Raw genomic sequence first — 14,624 nt, 5'->3', positions numbered from 1 at the left:
ATATAACTAAGTATATTTTTTGTAAGGATTTGGTGCAGGTTTCAAATTGTAAATACAAATTTTATGTAAGAGGTCATATACATAACTAGGTATAGTTTTTGTAAGGCTTAATTTGGTGTAGGTTTCAAATTGTAAAAACAAATTTTAAGACGTCATAGGTGTTGGTTTCTGTATAACTATTTTTATATATTTTATTTTAAGACTAAAACGTTAGCTTATTTTGTATGTTAATATTCAACTAATCATTTTCTATTACATTTTGTTTGCTATGTTCTTAATATTTTTTAGGGTGCAGAAAAGCTAATTGGATTAACTTGAAATTGACATGGAACGAGGGGGAAGATCTTCTGTGAGTATATATTATATTTATTAATTAAAATATATACAGAGCAGTAATTTTTTTTCATGTTACTACAAAAAATATTGAATGGAAGTTTGAATGGTTTGGGATGTATATACATGACCAGCAGAGATGACAAATAAGTTAAAGAAGTGCGAGTCTACATACTATACACCAGATTAATACATTTAGCCTCTTTGCATTTAATTTTGAGGTTGTTGATATTAAAAATAACATAAATTATTATATTTAAATAACAAATAAATTTATAGATTTATAGATTATAATTTCTAAGTTTTTTTTTTGTTTTCTGTTCTTATACTTTAACTTTTTAGTCATATTTACCCTTTATATAGCTTGTCCAACCATATATATACTCTATATCAACCACTAAAGTATAATGTATAGAATAGAATATGTATAGTGGTAGTGGACAATTTAAAATAATTAAAATAATATTATACTTTCAAATAACTATTGACAATTATTATATTACTAAGGTGCATATTAGAATTATGACATAGAGGTATGTAAAAATGCGAACTTTAAAATGTTCACCGTATATTGTTAAAAAATTTAATTGCCATTTATTTTTATTTTTTAACTTTTTTATTTATCCACCTATTAACCAATTAATTTATCAGCTCTACACACCAATTCAATTTCGTACCACCCCATTTTTAATATTTAACTAACAATAATAATTAAATAATTCATACATTGCGCTTACACGTACCGCTATACCAAATGATTAACAAATTTCGCCAATAAAAGAGATAATTTGCTATAAAAACCAAATTTGACAAGTATTTATAAAATATTTTTAAAATAATAATTAGATTAATAGATCACAAGCTGTAAATATTAATAAAAATCAATAATCTATTTACTAATAATAGCTAAAATATCTTCTTATTAAATGTTTTTAATGCATATTGCACTTTTCTTCATTTAAAATATATACGCATCATAAAAACCTAATTAAATATAAATATGAATAGAAAAACTTTACATACATTGAAAACTTCCTATTTTGAATTTGGCGGTTCGCATACCACGCCCTCGCGGATGCCGAAGCGCTCTAATTGGCTAGGCATATTTGTATTTTAACGTATGCTGTTTTAGATATAATGCCAATACTTTAAAACCTATAATTGGCAATCTACCAGAACAAAGGTTAAATCCAAGTCATCCGTTTGACGTAGTTGGTGTCGATTATGCAAGCCCATTCTTAATAAAAAATCATACGGGCAGAGGTGCTAAAGTTTCAAAATATTATGTCGCGCTCTATATTTGCTTTTTAACAAAAGCTGTCCATTTAGAATTAGTACGATAGAATTAGTTAGAAAGAGTACATAGCCGAGTTGCAGCAAAGATCCAAGTGGAGATTGAATTATGACTCTTTAAAGAAAGGTGTCTTAGTGTTAATTAAAGATGACAATCTTCCTCCTATGAAGTGGAAGCTAGGACGTGTATTAACTGTTTTTCCGGGAAAGGACAAGGTTTCGCGAGTGGCGCTTGTAAAAACTGATCGCGGAAATATAACTAGGTGTTTTTCCAAACGGTGTCCGCTGCTTTTGTCGGACTTAGTGTAATTGTCCCTACGACTATTTTGAAAGTTCGGTCTTTCAAGGAGGGCGATATGTTCGGGCAATTTAGTCACACTGGCAACGCTGCTTGCAACTGATGGGGACCGAAGCGGTATCGAGAAGTGGTACAGCGTGCTATGCGTGTGTGTGCGATAGGGATGGGAAGACCTGGTTCTTTTTGATGACCCGTTTATCTCCAGGTCATTCATTGAAATGACCCGTTTGCCAAGATTCATTCATTTGAATGATAAGGTCGTTCAAATTTTAATAAAATTGTAGGATCACCACCGCGATTGAGGGTCTAAAAGTACAAATATAAATAAACATTGATTGACTGGTTTGATTTTAAGAATAAGAAAGAAATGATGTTAAGTTGTTTTATGAGAATTAGCAATAATTGTAGAAATTATAAAATAGTTTAGTGTAGACATGACACATGAAATAATAAACTTTACAATTAATAATTTTATAAGGTCAAACCAAACAAATACAAAATAAATATGATTTTTATTTGTGTTGCTATTTATTTACATATTAGAAAGAAGTATTAAAATATACTGTTATCCTCAAACTAAAAAAAAATTTATGTAATATAGAATACCAAAACGTAGAATAACAAAATAAAATAATATCTTATAACTAATTATTATAAAATAAATGTAACTTAAAACAATACTTGGTATTAGAAAATAACAGCGTAAAGCAAAAAAAAGGAACTTTATTCTTTATTGCAAGGAATATGAAACTAACCTAAATCTAATAAAAATATTAAATAATCTCTAACAAAGACCGCCTGAAAAAAATCAACTAAAAACAAAACTTTGTTTTAAAATAAACGTTAAATAATTAAAAAAACTAATGAAAAATAATTCTGTAACAACAGTTGAAAAAATAGTAATAAAGGTATTGTAATAAAATTATAAATTGGCGTTTAAGAACAAAATTTGTGACACACGTTTCCCCTTTAGTCTATTACGAAGGTAACGGACCTTCGGGGGAAATACATGCCCGGCCTTCGAAAATACCCTTTCTGAAGGTACAGAGGTGGCTACAACGCACAATTTTTTTTTGATAATTCAAATAAGCGAGGATATGTATAACGTCTCTGCTTCCACCATTCTAAGGGATTATCTGCTCTTGGCTGCAGTGGTTCATTGAGAAATTTATTGACTTCAATAATTGCCGCCGCTCTAGGATTTGTATTTTGAACAAAACTACTGACCTTATTATCAAAATCACTCCAGTGATCCATACATTTATTTTTAAGGTGTTGGTTATTATTACTATTTTCTGTGTTACATTCAGCGTTAACTTGAGTCTCAGCGATATTCTCCTGTGAGATAAGAATTTGTGCAGTAACTTGCGCGATTAAAGATTGTCTGGCCCTATCAAATAAAACTTCATTAGTGAACCCATGTCGCTTAAAACGAGGGTCCAATAAAGTGGCCTCAGCAAAAACCTTATTTTCTTCAACTGACTGAAAACGTTTATTTAAGTTTTCAAATAATTTTTTTGCAAGCTCTTGCACCTCCATAGGAGCATTATTATGTAATTTAATAAATTTTAAACAATTATTTTTTAACGCAGAACTTAGTAAAATAACCTTTGAGGTTGTAACTTCTTTTTCGCTACTTATTTATTCAGTGATATTTTTAAACATTCCTAGAACGTCACAGAGCGCTTCAAGTATTAAAATATCGTTATTATTTATATTTGAAATAGTAGGGTAATGTATTGCGATAGTCAACATCAGAGATTCTTTAACCTCCAAAATCCTTTTAAACATTTCATTAGTAGAATTGCATCTAGTAATGCAATCCTGCTTTAGCGTAAGGTATTTATGATAATGTACATAAATAATATTCGTATATTATATAAACAAATTAGTAGTTTGCTAATAATGTTTTTGTAAACAACTGCCTTTTGCCGACTTTGTATACAAGTGAATGTATATATATTTTATAGATTTTAAGGAAATGTGACCTAAACAATTTATAAAATTGTTAAGTTTTTTGTATGTTTTGTTGTATTTTTTATTTTTATATATTTGTATTTTTTGTTTTGTCTTTGTGTATATTTTGTTTGTATGATTTATTTAAATAATAGCTTTGTCGACAAAATTTTAAATTTTATGATAATAAAGCATTGATTAGATTAGATTAGATTAGATTAGATTATAAGGGTAGATTTACCTAGGTGAATTTGCATCTCCTTTAGTTTAGTACTGGCTTGGGTACTGCGTTTAAAAAATTCTACAATTTTTTTTATCTTAGTTTGCATCTCGACAACAGCTAAAATTCAAGGTATGCGCGAAATATGGAACGTGCTTCCACCCCGTAAGTCTTACCGCCGCAGTAATATTAGCCGCATTATCACTAGTAACAGCTACTATTTTGTTTTTAATATTCCATTCGCGAACAACTCTTTTTAATTCGCTACACAAGTTTTCCGCAATATGTCGTTCTGTATATTCGTAACAATCTAGTAAGCTAGATCTCATTTCAGTGACTGCAAAATAATGTGCAATAATGCTAATGAAACTTGTGTTGACACAAGCGGTCCATGCATCTGTAGTTATACAAAAAGCTGTTGCAGATTCCAATAAATTTCTTACTTTTTCCTGACATAAGTTTGTTAATTGCGGGATTAATGTATTGGAAACAGTCTTACGAGAAGGTAATTGGTAATTGCTATTAAAGTTTTTAACAAACGATTGAAAATGTTCATTATTTACCAATTGTATTGGCAAATAATTTTTCACTAAAAGTCTTACCAAATTGTTGTAAAGTTGTTGAGTCTTTTTATCAGTTAAGGGTCGCCTGGTAAACGAATCAATGGTTGTTTGTTCGCAACGTCCATGTCCATTACTAGTCTTAGTTGATGTTGGTACTGGTAAAGGAGTAACATTCCCTACTCCTTCAGGAATTTTAGCTGACTGATCAGTTGAAGTTGACGTAGAAGCACTGGAAAGTACGTTGCTCACTCCATTTTCTTTTTCCACATGTAAGGGACCTCGTGAGGTTTCAGCATTTAATTGCGCAGTCGGATGAACTGTTTTTAAATGGCGTAGCAAATTTCCTGTCGCTCCGCCCTTAAAAGACAATATTTTGGAACAAAAATTACATTTGGCTTGATTTGACCCTCGCTCATCAAAATAGTTCCAAACAAAACTTCTTTTTTTGTTTTTATCAGCCATCGCGAATACGCGATACCTTATATAAATAAGCGATACTTTGGCAAACGATGCTACGTAGGTACGAAACAAAAATTTGCGATCTATATCGAACTGCGAACTTAAATAATTAAAAAGATAAAAAGATCGCGACCTCCGACCGGCACAAAGTCATAAACACTATAAAAACAGGCAAGCATAACTCACATCACAAGTCAACAGCTCATCGGTCATCGGTCACCTGCGACTTGCGACCTGTTCGTAGTTTGCCGCGATTTTGCTTACTTCCGGCAGTTCCGGCACTTCGGCCCGATTTGGCCGCGACTGTCGCTCTCTGACAATAATCGATCGTTGAACGGGCCGCGGCCGGGGTCTAGTTTAGTTTAAGGTCATTTGAACGATACGATAGCAGAGAGTGATCAAACGGGTCGCGGGTCGTTGCAAAGATTCGGTCGATTTTGACCGAATCATTCACGAACGACACATCCCTAGTGTGCGAACTTTGAATAGAACAGACTGTTATATATTATCGTCTTGATTTGTATTTTTTTTATGGCGATGTAAAATAAATAATTTGTTTACTTTTGAATCTCTTAATTTTTGGCAGTTCTGGCACAATATTATACACCAATTTTTTATACAGTCCACATATTTTTACAATACCTCTATTCAAGAGAAATTTTTTTTTTAATTTCACACCATCTTGTTATCCTATAACACCTGTATCATTTATCATTCCCTACAACACCTGAAGATATTTCCTTGGTTTTTGGTAATTGGTCACCAACTTAAATAAAATGTGTTGATAATTTTTTTATTTTTTTTATTTTAAATGAGAAGAAACACTGAACTGATGAAAATGTAAAAAAAAAATTAAGATAAGAATGGTAAAGTCAACCTTCACAGCAATATGTAAATGATTAATCAAAAATAAGTGCCAATGTTTAATATAATCAAATGAAAAGTTATTACAAGAAAAAAAAATTGGTAAAGCATGAACTGACATGTTAGGCGCCCAATTTATTGCACTGTTTCTCGCACAATTAATAAATAGAGATTCCAGGATTATTATGATTAATAATAAATTAATGTCATAAATAACAACTAATGACCTATAACCTCAATTTAAAAAAAAAATAAAAAAATACACTTCTGCGTCATCCTTCACCTAGTCAACACGTGGTCGTTAATTTTTCTTTCCTATCCCTCAGATTCCTTTCCTGGACCCTTTCCTACCCCTTATGTTTTCTATAAGGTGCATTTAAGTATTAAATTTTGTGAAAGTTATCGATTTGGGAAACAGGGTACATACCCGACGGTCCGATACCCGAATTTCCAAATCGTGCTTGCAGATTGCCTAGTAGCAGAGCCAATAACCTAGCAAGCAAGCAAGCAAATACAGTAAAACTTAATTTATAATTATAAAATTTAAGATTATGAGAGAAAATAAAGTAAAATTAGCACTTAATCTGATAATATCTCGCATATACGTATATACTCAGTTCCCTATTTCAAATCAAATCAGTGATGATATCTAAATAAGCAAATTTACTAAATTCAATTTAAAATCTGTGACCCTTTCTACATATCAATTCCAAGAAAATAATCTATCAATTACGCCTCTAGAACCAGATAAAGAATGATTTATTGAAATAGGATTGTCAGTTTTCTACAGATTTTAAGGTATGCAATCTGTCAAGTACCTAGGTGTTGACATGCTGGGTTTAACTACTGGGTACTATCTGATACCAACATTTTATTAACCAACAATTTATAACATGAGGCCATGGTTTAGCAACAATGATTTACAAAAAAACTAACAGACCAGATTGCTGACATTACCATCGTTATCAATATTGATTTTTATGACTTGAACAAAATAAACAAATAATTAAAATATGCCTAGTATGCATGAAAAAAGGTAAAATCAATGACAATTCTTAATGCTATTCAAGTAACAAAAATATGAAACAAAATCCCATATTATTATTTACTTTCCTCATCCAATAATGGTTTTCCTTCTGTTTCAGATCGGGTATGTTAGGACGGATCATCTTAACGGTGTATCATATCTGTATAGTATATATATTTATATATGATTTTTAAATAAATTATTTAATGAAACTATGGTTAAAATTTACTTAATTATGGCAAAAAAATTTATTAGTTAATTGTTTAATATTTCTGTGTTTGAATTTAAAGAGAATTAGTTAAGCAAAACAATTTATATCTGTTGGAGATTAAACCTGTAACAAACTAAAAAAGCCAAATTACATAATTAATTAGGATTCTTAAGTTCCGGAACATCCCTTTGCTTTTCCGCCAGAAATATTCCAATTTCTTCTATTAAATTTAGAAATCGTTCCAATGTTATTTATTTTATTTTATTTCCAATTTCCACGACTTAGCTACCTTACTTCTGTATAATACAGTAAATCATCGTATTCGCTTTCGATGTTATCTAGGAATTGTTTGAATTGTCTGTGATTGAGTCCTCGTGATTTTATGAAATTTACAGAGTCGTAACTACCACTTTCATGACATTTTGAAATTCAACTTTTTTAGAACAGAGGGCTTCTTGGTGTATAATGCAGTGAAACTGCATGAGTTCTTCAGCGTTTATGTTTTTGCTTGCATTGTCAGCAAAGTAACTAGCCCGGAATTGACACCTATCATCGAAGAAGCACCGTCAGGCGCAACTTTAGATAATTTTGATAAGTCCAAATCAGTTTTTGAACACTCATCCAAGAGTACATTGAGTATATCAACTTCTTTGGTTTCAAAATCTTGAGTAAAACGTCGTATGAATATGAGAAGTTGAGCTGTGGAACTAATATCAGTGGATTCATCGAGTGATGGATTAACACACCACCTAAAAACAATTACAGTACCTATGAAAATTACCCATGATTTTTTAATTAATTAAAAATAATTGATTAAATAGTATTCCTCAGAAATTTTAATATTTTAATACAGATTTTATATCTGAAATAATGACTAAAAATAGTTATTACAGTTAGAGAAATTCTGAAAAAAAATAGCAATTTATTTGTTTTATTTTAATATTTGACCAACATTAAAGCTAAATTTGATTAAAACCGATTAAATAGGTAGAGAAACACTTATTAATAACAGAGTTTTACTTACGATTTCACAATTCAATTATACACGGCACTTGACGGGTTATCACTGCAACAGGAAATCTACGTTGATTGTGGATCAAAATATATGACATCGGCTAGTAAGGAGTTAAAATCTACACTTGAACTATTGCCTCTTCAAAACACTATTAAACTGCACTTATTCTCAATCACGTATTAGTTCGCTTTATATTTTCGCTCTTATTTCTTTCTATTGACACTTCACTTAAATGAAAACCGAACTGTCGGTCGCTGCGGTTAGCGTGGCTTTTATACCGCGCATACGACTCTGAAAGCTTTGTGTATCTATTTACGCGAGCAATCGGGAATTCGGGACTATTGCTATCTCGCTTGCTCACATCGTGCTAGAAAATTCTTGATTTCTCTACTATTTTAAACTTTATATAAAGGCGACAAGCGATGTTAATTAGCATTTTTGGGCGCTAGATTCAAATAGCGCGCACGCGAAATTCAAATTACTTTTCGAACAATTTTTTTTTTGTTTTATTTGGGATAGAATTTAATATTTTTCGAATGACGAGAGTAATATTTTTGCTGTCGGCGGGCCACCGGTATTCGACAGGCGAGCCACGGTCATGTGCTAAAGGAACTTATCTTGAAAGTCATCAATATTTAATGTTGTTACCGTTACTTTTTCACATGGATCATCTTTCTTATTATTTTCTGGTCCATATTAAAATGCATTTAATTAGTCAAAATTTTTAATATTATTATTATTAGATCCAATAAAATTACAAATAGAAAACCTATCTAATTTAACCATTTATTCTGCATTAATAAAGTACAAAGTGAATGCACTATATACTACAAAAGAGTGATGACATGAAATTAATAATAAATGCTTTCTATGAATATTGAATTAATTCTTAATTCGGTACACAGGTAACTTGTCGTACTATTACCATTTTATGTCGTCATTGTTGAATCTCGACAATTGTTTAATTCACTCAGTATTGTCTAGCAGACAGCGATCAGGGAATGTCTTGTGTGATGGAAAATTTCATAGCTATTTGTCCTCATCCATTCTGTAAATAATTTAGGGCATCAATTGCTAAATTATCCTTTTGTTTGGTTTTCATGCCTTATTCCTTATTAGGAGAATAATATTAATCCTTATAAGAAGACCTTTGGTACTTACTAATCATAAGGTAAGTATAAGAACTAGGAAATATAAGAACTAATTGTATTAATTAATTTCCCATATTTTATTAAGAGAAAACAAACACAATAAATATTCAATATAGATTTTTCAACAACATGTCACTTTCTTACAAGTTATGTTTGACATTCAAATTTTGGACGTTGACGTTTCAGTCAGAACACGGAGAAGTCAGGATAGCTGCATGTATTGACAACAAATTTAGGATTTTATTTCAACAGTGATGTCTCACCGATAAAGCTTTCTTATTGAATTAAGTGATGTGTATGGTGAATCATTGATTTTTTTCATTTACTGAGTTTGATTCTGATAATGATGGTTATGAAGATTGCACTAGCTTCAGTATGAGCGGAGGCTAATATAAATAGGATTATTCTGATGGGTAATGGACTTTCTTTCTGATGTGGGAAAGCGAAGTGCGAACATTAAAAAATGTCAGATTGAAGTTATCGGCTAAAATTTTAGATTAAATTTACCATCCGCTAATGTAGTTCGATTTATTTGATCAAGAATCTTTCGAAGTATTATCTGAGCATTATATTTTTGGAAAATTACGTTTGGAAGATTTAATTAAAATCGAAATTTGATGTTCGAATTGATGTCGTTTGAATCTTCCTCACCTGCGTTATCTAATTGAAAATCCTGTTAATTCGGGGTAAGGGTATTTTCATTTTAAATTGTATATGCCGATGTATTATAGGGGTCATTTGTTTCTTAGATTTCTTTATTTATGCTAAATTGCCATCAACCAATTCCCTCGCATCGTATTTTCCTTGCAAATTCTTTCTGGGGATTGTTACACTCGGAGAGTACGGAGCATGAGGAAGCCGACCAACTAAGGTAACCCCCACCAACTAAGACTAACCTGATTTTGGCAAAGTATGTAAATATTGTTTACTTAATAATTAATAATTCTCTTCTGTCAATCTCATTCATTGAATAATTAAATTAGTTTCATAAAGTGATAAGTTTCATAAGACTTTAATTATCTTTGTGAAGTGTAGAATTCTTGTAGTTTAAATTGAAATAAAATGTTCTATATTCATTTTTCTTTAAAGTAAATGTATTAAGTAATTAGTAAGCTTCCCGCAACTGCGATAAGTACTTAGAACTAAATATAATTCAATCAATCATAAATTGATATAAGAATAACATCTCAATCATTCTCAAATCCTTTAAAAAAAAATCTATCGCACTTCTAAATCACAAGTTAAGGACGCTTAGTTTGTAAATTTTAAAAAGTCATTAGAGAAACCCGATCTTGACTTGGTTGTTTAATTCTTTATCTGTTTAGCTGAAGATAACTGCTTAAGAGCTTTAAGGGTAAGCACCCTCCTCTGGATTAAAAGAGTGGATTATCAGACATACCTCATGGATCTGGAGTTTGGTGGAGTGTCTCATGCTTGGCTGAGTTACGAGTTACAGTGTGTTACGAGGTTGAGAGGAATTACTTTGGTAAACTTATCCTTTCCTTCAATACTTACTTGGGTATTTGCATTAATTACGGACTCAATCATTATTCAACCAATTCAGGTTATTACATAATTTAGCGATGAATATTATATAGCATAACTCAATATATATATTTTTGTTTTAATGTATAGTTTATGCGACTAAAATGAAATAAGCAGAAAAAAGTTGGTAAAATGTAACTGGTGTTTCATTAAAAAAAACTAACTTGACAATGAAAACTTTTTTGAGATTCTCTGCACATTTATAAATACTGTGAACAACGTTTTATCTTAATTTTTTATTCATAGCATATAAAAAGGCGAAGAAAAATCGTGTGTAAATAGAGTTGACACATGACGTTTAATAAGTGGTGTTAATTTGGACGTAAACTGATATTTTTGTTTTGAAAAATTCATTAAGGAATTATATTTTTTGTCAAATTATTTTATTATGGTTAAAATTTTTCATTTTTTAAATAAAGCAACTTTAATTATTATTATTATTTATAATTATTAAAATAACCAATACACGATCTAATTCAATATTATTTTTTTGCTTTCGAGAAACTGTTTTAATCCGGTGGTCAATTCGTCATTTATTGTAATATAATTTGTCTAAGCAGAAATAAAAACAAAACGTTAAAGGCTAAAAATTATTATTCATTATTTATAATCTTTATTTATAGACAGAGTTATCTTTAATTTATTAGAACATTCCTCGAACGATCAAGAGCGAGTTTAAAAAAAATTTTAAGTGTAGTTGCCGACGACAATTAATTCTCTTAATGAAACATTAATATATAAACATAAACACAATTATGATAAAACACTTTTAGATAACGAATATGCACTATTAGTTCTTAATATCAGATAATAAAGCATTTATCAGATCAACCTTTATTGTCTATGTTTGACTCGTTTTCAACATAAACAACCAAACTGATTAAAATATTACAAAAAAGGTCTCTTTTAAGGCGGTGGACATACAGAACTTCGATATTTAAAATTAACATTGCCATTTGAAAAGTTTTACTAGTTAATTTAAAGATTGTTGATAGTAAGATTTTAATAAATAATATACCGATTATGATTTTGACCAGCCTAATATATTATCATAGTTTTTACGGTCACTAATCTACAGTGACCGTCTTTGCATCTAATATAACCTTTCTACGTACGGTTCGTCCTACCTGAAAGAACTTTGAGAAACAAAAAGAAGAAGCACCTTTTTGAAGAAGCATCTTTTCAAAGTATCTAAAACTTTGACTCGCAGTCGATCAACTTTTATGATTTTATGTATAACGCAACCCTCATGAAACATCATGCTAAACCTTTATTTTCACTTATAAGCCACAGAACCTTGTATATAAACAAATCAACGCGTTTTTGCCCTAATACGCATTAGTTTTAAATTTGCATTAATTCGTGTAAACACAGTGATTAAATCTTTTCAAGATTTAAAATACTTTATTTATAAATAGCTAATTAACAACCAGATTAAGACCGTTTATCGAAAGCAAAAAATTATATTACATTGGTTATTTTAATAATTTTAACACGCTTTATTTTTTAGAAAAAATAGTTATTTTTGTAATAAGTGTGTAAAATAATCGAAGACGAAAAATACAAAAGTCGATTTTACACATGTGTAACAAAAGTGTAAAAAGCAGAAGTGTGTAAAGTGAGCAGAAAATAATAAGTTTGGTCTATTTTAAAACCACCTGTTAAACACGATGTTACAGTCATATTGTACAGGGTGGCCAAATAAGCGAGGTAAGCACCTGTATCTCAGGACCTGTACATCTGGCAATAATGGAATTTTTTTTATTATTATAAACGTGGCTGTGAGAAATTCTGGAAATTATTTTTAAGTTCCGTATTTCACCGCAAGAGGGCGCAACTAAAAATTAAATAAAAGAAACTTATACTATATATTAACTTATACTTTTGATATTATTTTTAGTAAGCCTAGATAATTTGCTATAATTTTGGTTTTATGAATCATTGACGTACGAACGATAGTAGGGGTGGGGGAAGCTATTGAAAGTGGAATCATTAAAATCGGTGTAAATTCTAAGCCACTTATTCGATTTAAGCGATTCAAAATTTGTTTGCAAGATAAATGTAGCTGCTTTAAAAGCCTGATCTTATCACTACCCTATAGTTCCTAATAAAACCGCCAGAGGGCGCAATTTGTAATAATTCCAGTTTTTTTCATTTTGCTCCAAAAATTCAAATCGAATGGTAGATTTTTGACATCATATTTAAAAAATAGATAAAATTTGCAAAAACACTGTGAAAACCGTACGATGATATCTTTGCTTGTTTAAAAGTTATAGCGAATTAAAATCTTTTACGCACCGAGTCCAAACTTATATAATGCCATCTAGCGCTCGGCCTTAGAATGTCTAGTTAACGTATAGTAGGCAGCAAAAACCAAAGAAACTTTTAAAAAGGATTCTATGGAAACAATTAAATATTTATCGTCAAATATTTATTAGACGGCCAGTTTAACTCTGTTTTCAATTTTCTTTGCTCGATTTTTTGTAAAATGCCTTTAACAAATAATGAAGCTGTGGATTTGATTGCGGTTTTCTTTGAGTGCTTTCAAAATGCAGCAATAGCTGAAAGACAGTATGCCCTTCGCTATACAGATCGCCGCCATTATGGCAGAAGAAATTTTCCACGGTTGGTACAGCGACTACGCGATACTGGGAGTTTTAGTCGGCCCAAATTTAGAAAGCGTCGCTCTACTGGAAGAACTGAAGAAAACATTATTAATGTATTGGCCTACGTAGAGTTTAATAGGCATATTGGAACTCGTGCGTTATCTTTAGATTTGGGAATAGCTCGAATTACTGTTCAAAATATACTTAAAGACCACAGGTAATACATCTTTTTATTATAATTTTCTTCTCGAATATAGGCATTTCTTTTTATTTTAAGGCTACACCCTTTTCATATAATCCTACACCAAGCTCTAAACGAACATGATTTTGAGCGCCGAATTGATTTTTGCCAATGGATACTAGCAATGATTCGCGAAAACAGGGATTTTTTGTCACAGATTCTGTGGACCGATGAAGCCACTTTTTGTAGCGATGGGAAAATCAACAGGCATAATATGCATTATTGGTCGGTTGAAAATCCTCGTTGGATGCGAGAAGTCCAGCACCAAGGCCGCTGGAGTGTAAACGTGTGGTGTGGCATTATCGGAATGAAAATAAATTTCTCCTTTTTTTTTTAAGGCACATTAACCGGTAATGTTTTTTTGCAATTTTTAACAAATTCCTTGTCTATTTTAATGGAAGATTTGACATTGGAAGTAAGACGGACCATGTATTTCCAATTGGACGGGTGCCCAGCACATTTTTCCCGTTTGGTGCGGCATCATATAAATAATTACTTTCAAGGGTGCTGGATCAGAAGGGGAAGTCTATATCCTTGGCCGGCCAGGTTACCCGACTTAACATGCCTAGACTTTTACTTATGGGGTCGTTTAAAAGATATTGTGTATCAAACTCCACCTACAACAAGACAGGATATGGAAAACAGAATCCGTGGTGCAATAAATGAAATATCAGCTGCTGAAATCGAAACAGCAGTTTTATCCACCCAAAGAAGGTTGGAAGCTTGTTTGGAATGTGATGGAAAGCAGTTTGAACATTTATCGAGGCATTAAATACCAAATATGTTTGGGTTTAAGATCGGTTCTTTTCAGGACCATAATTTAAATATAAAAAGAAATTCGT

General features: G+C 31.0%; 2 protein-coding genes across 8 annotated transcripts in view; one reads left to right on the top strand and one right to left on the bottom strand.

Moving 5' to 3' along the window:
• LOC126748056 (uncharacterized) overlaps positions 1 to 14,624 on the top strand; it is a 1,030,708-nt gene that overhangs the window by 869,289 nt on the left and 146,795 nt on the right. The gene's annotated exons all lie outside the window — the stretch shown is intronic.
• On the bottom strand, positions 3,862 to 8,446 carry LOC126748064 (zinc finger BED domain-containing protein 6-like). The gene is made up of 2 exons (XM_050457073.1): positions 8,249 to 8,446; positions 3,862 to 7,973 (listed from the first exon to the last, which is right to left on the bottom strand). The coding sequence occupies exon 2, from the start codon at positions 5,123 to 5,125 to the stop codon at positions 4,199 to 4,201; it is 927 nt and encodes a 308-aa protein (XP_050313030.1). The 5' UTR covers positions 5,126 to 7,973; positions 8,249 to 8,446; the 3' UTR covers positions 3,862 to 4,198.

This window comes from Anthonomus grandis, chromosome 21 (assembly GCF_022605725.1).
Source record: "Anthonomus grandis grandis chromosome 21, icAntGran1.3, whole genome shotgun sequence".
NCBI classification, from domain to species: domain Eukaryota; kingdom Metazoa; phylum Arthropoda; class Insecta; order Coleoptera; family Curculionidae; genus Anthonomus; species Anthonomus grandis.
The sequence above is the reverse complement of the archived record's forward strand: the minus strand, read 5'-3'. Positions and strand labels throughout refer to the sequence as shown.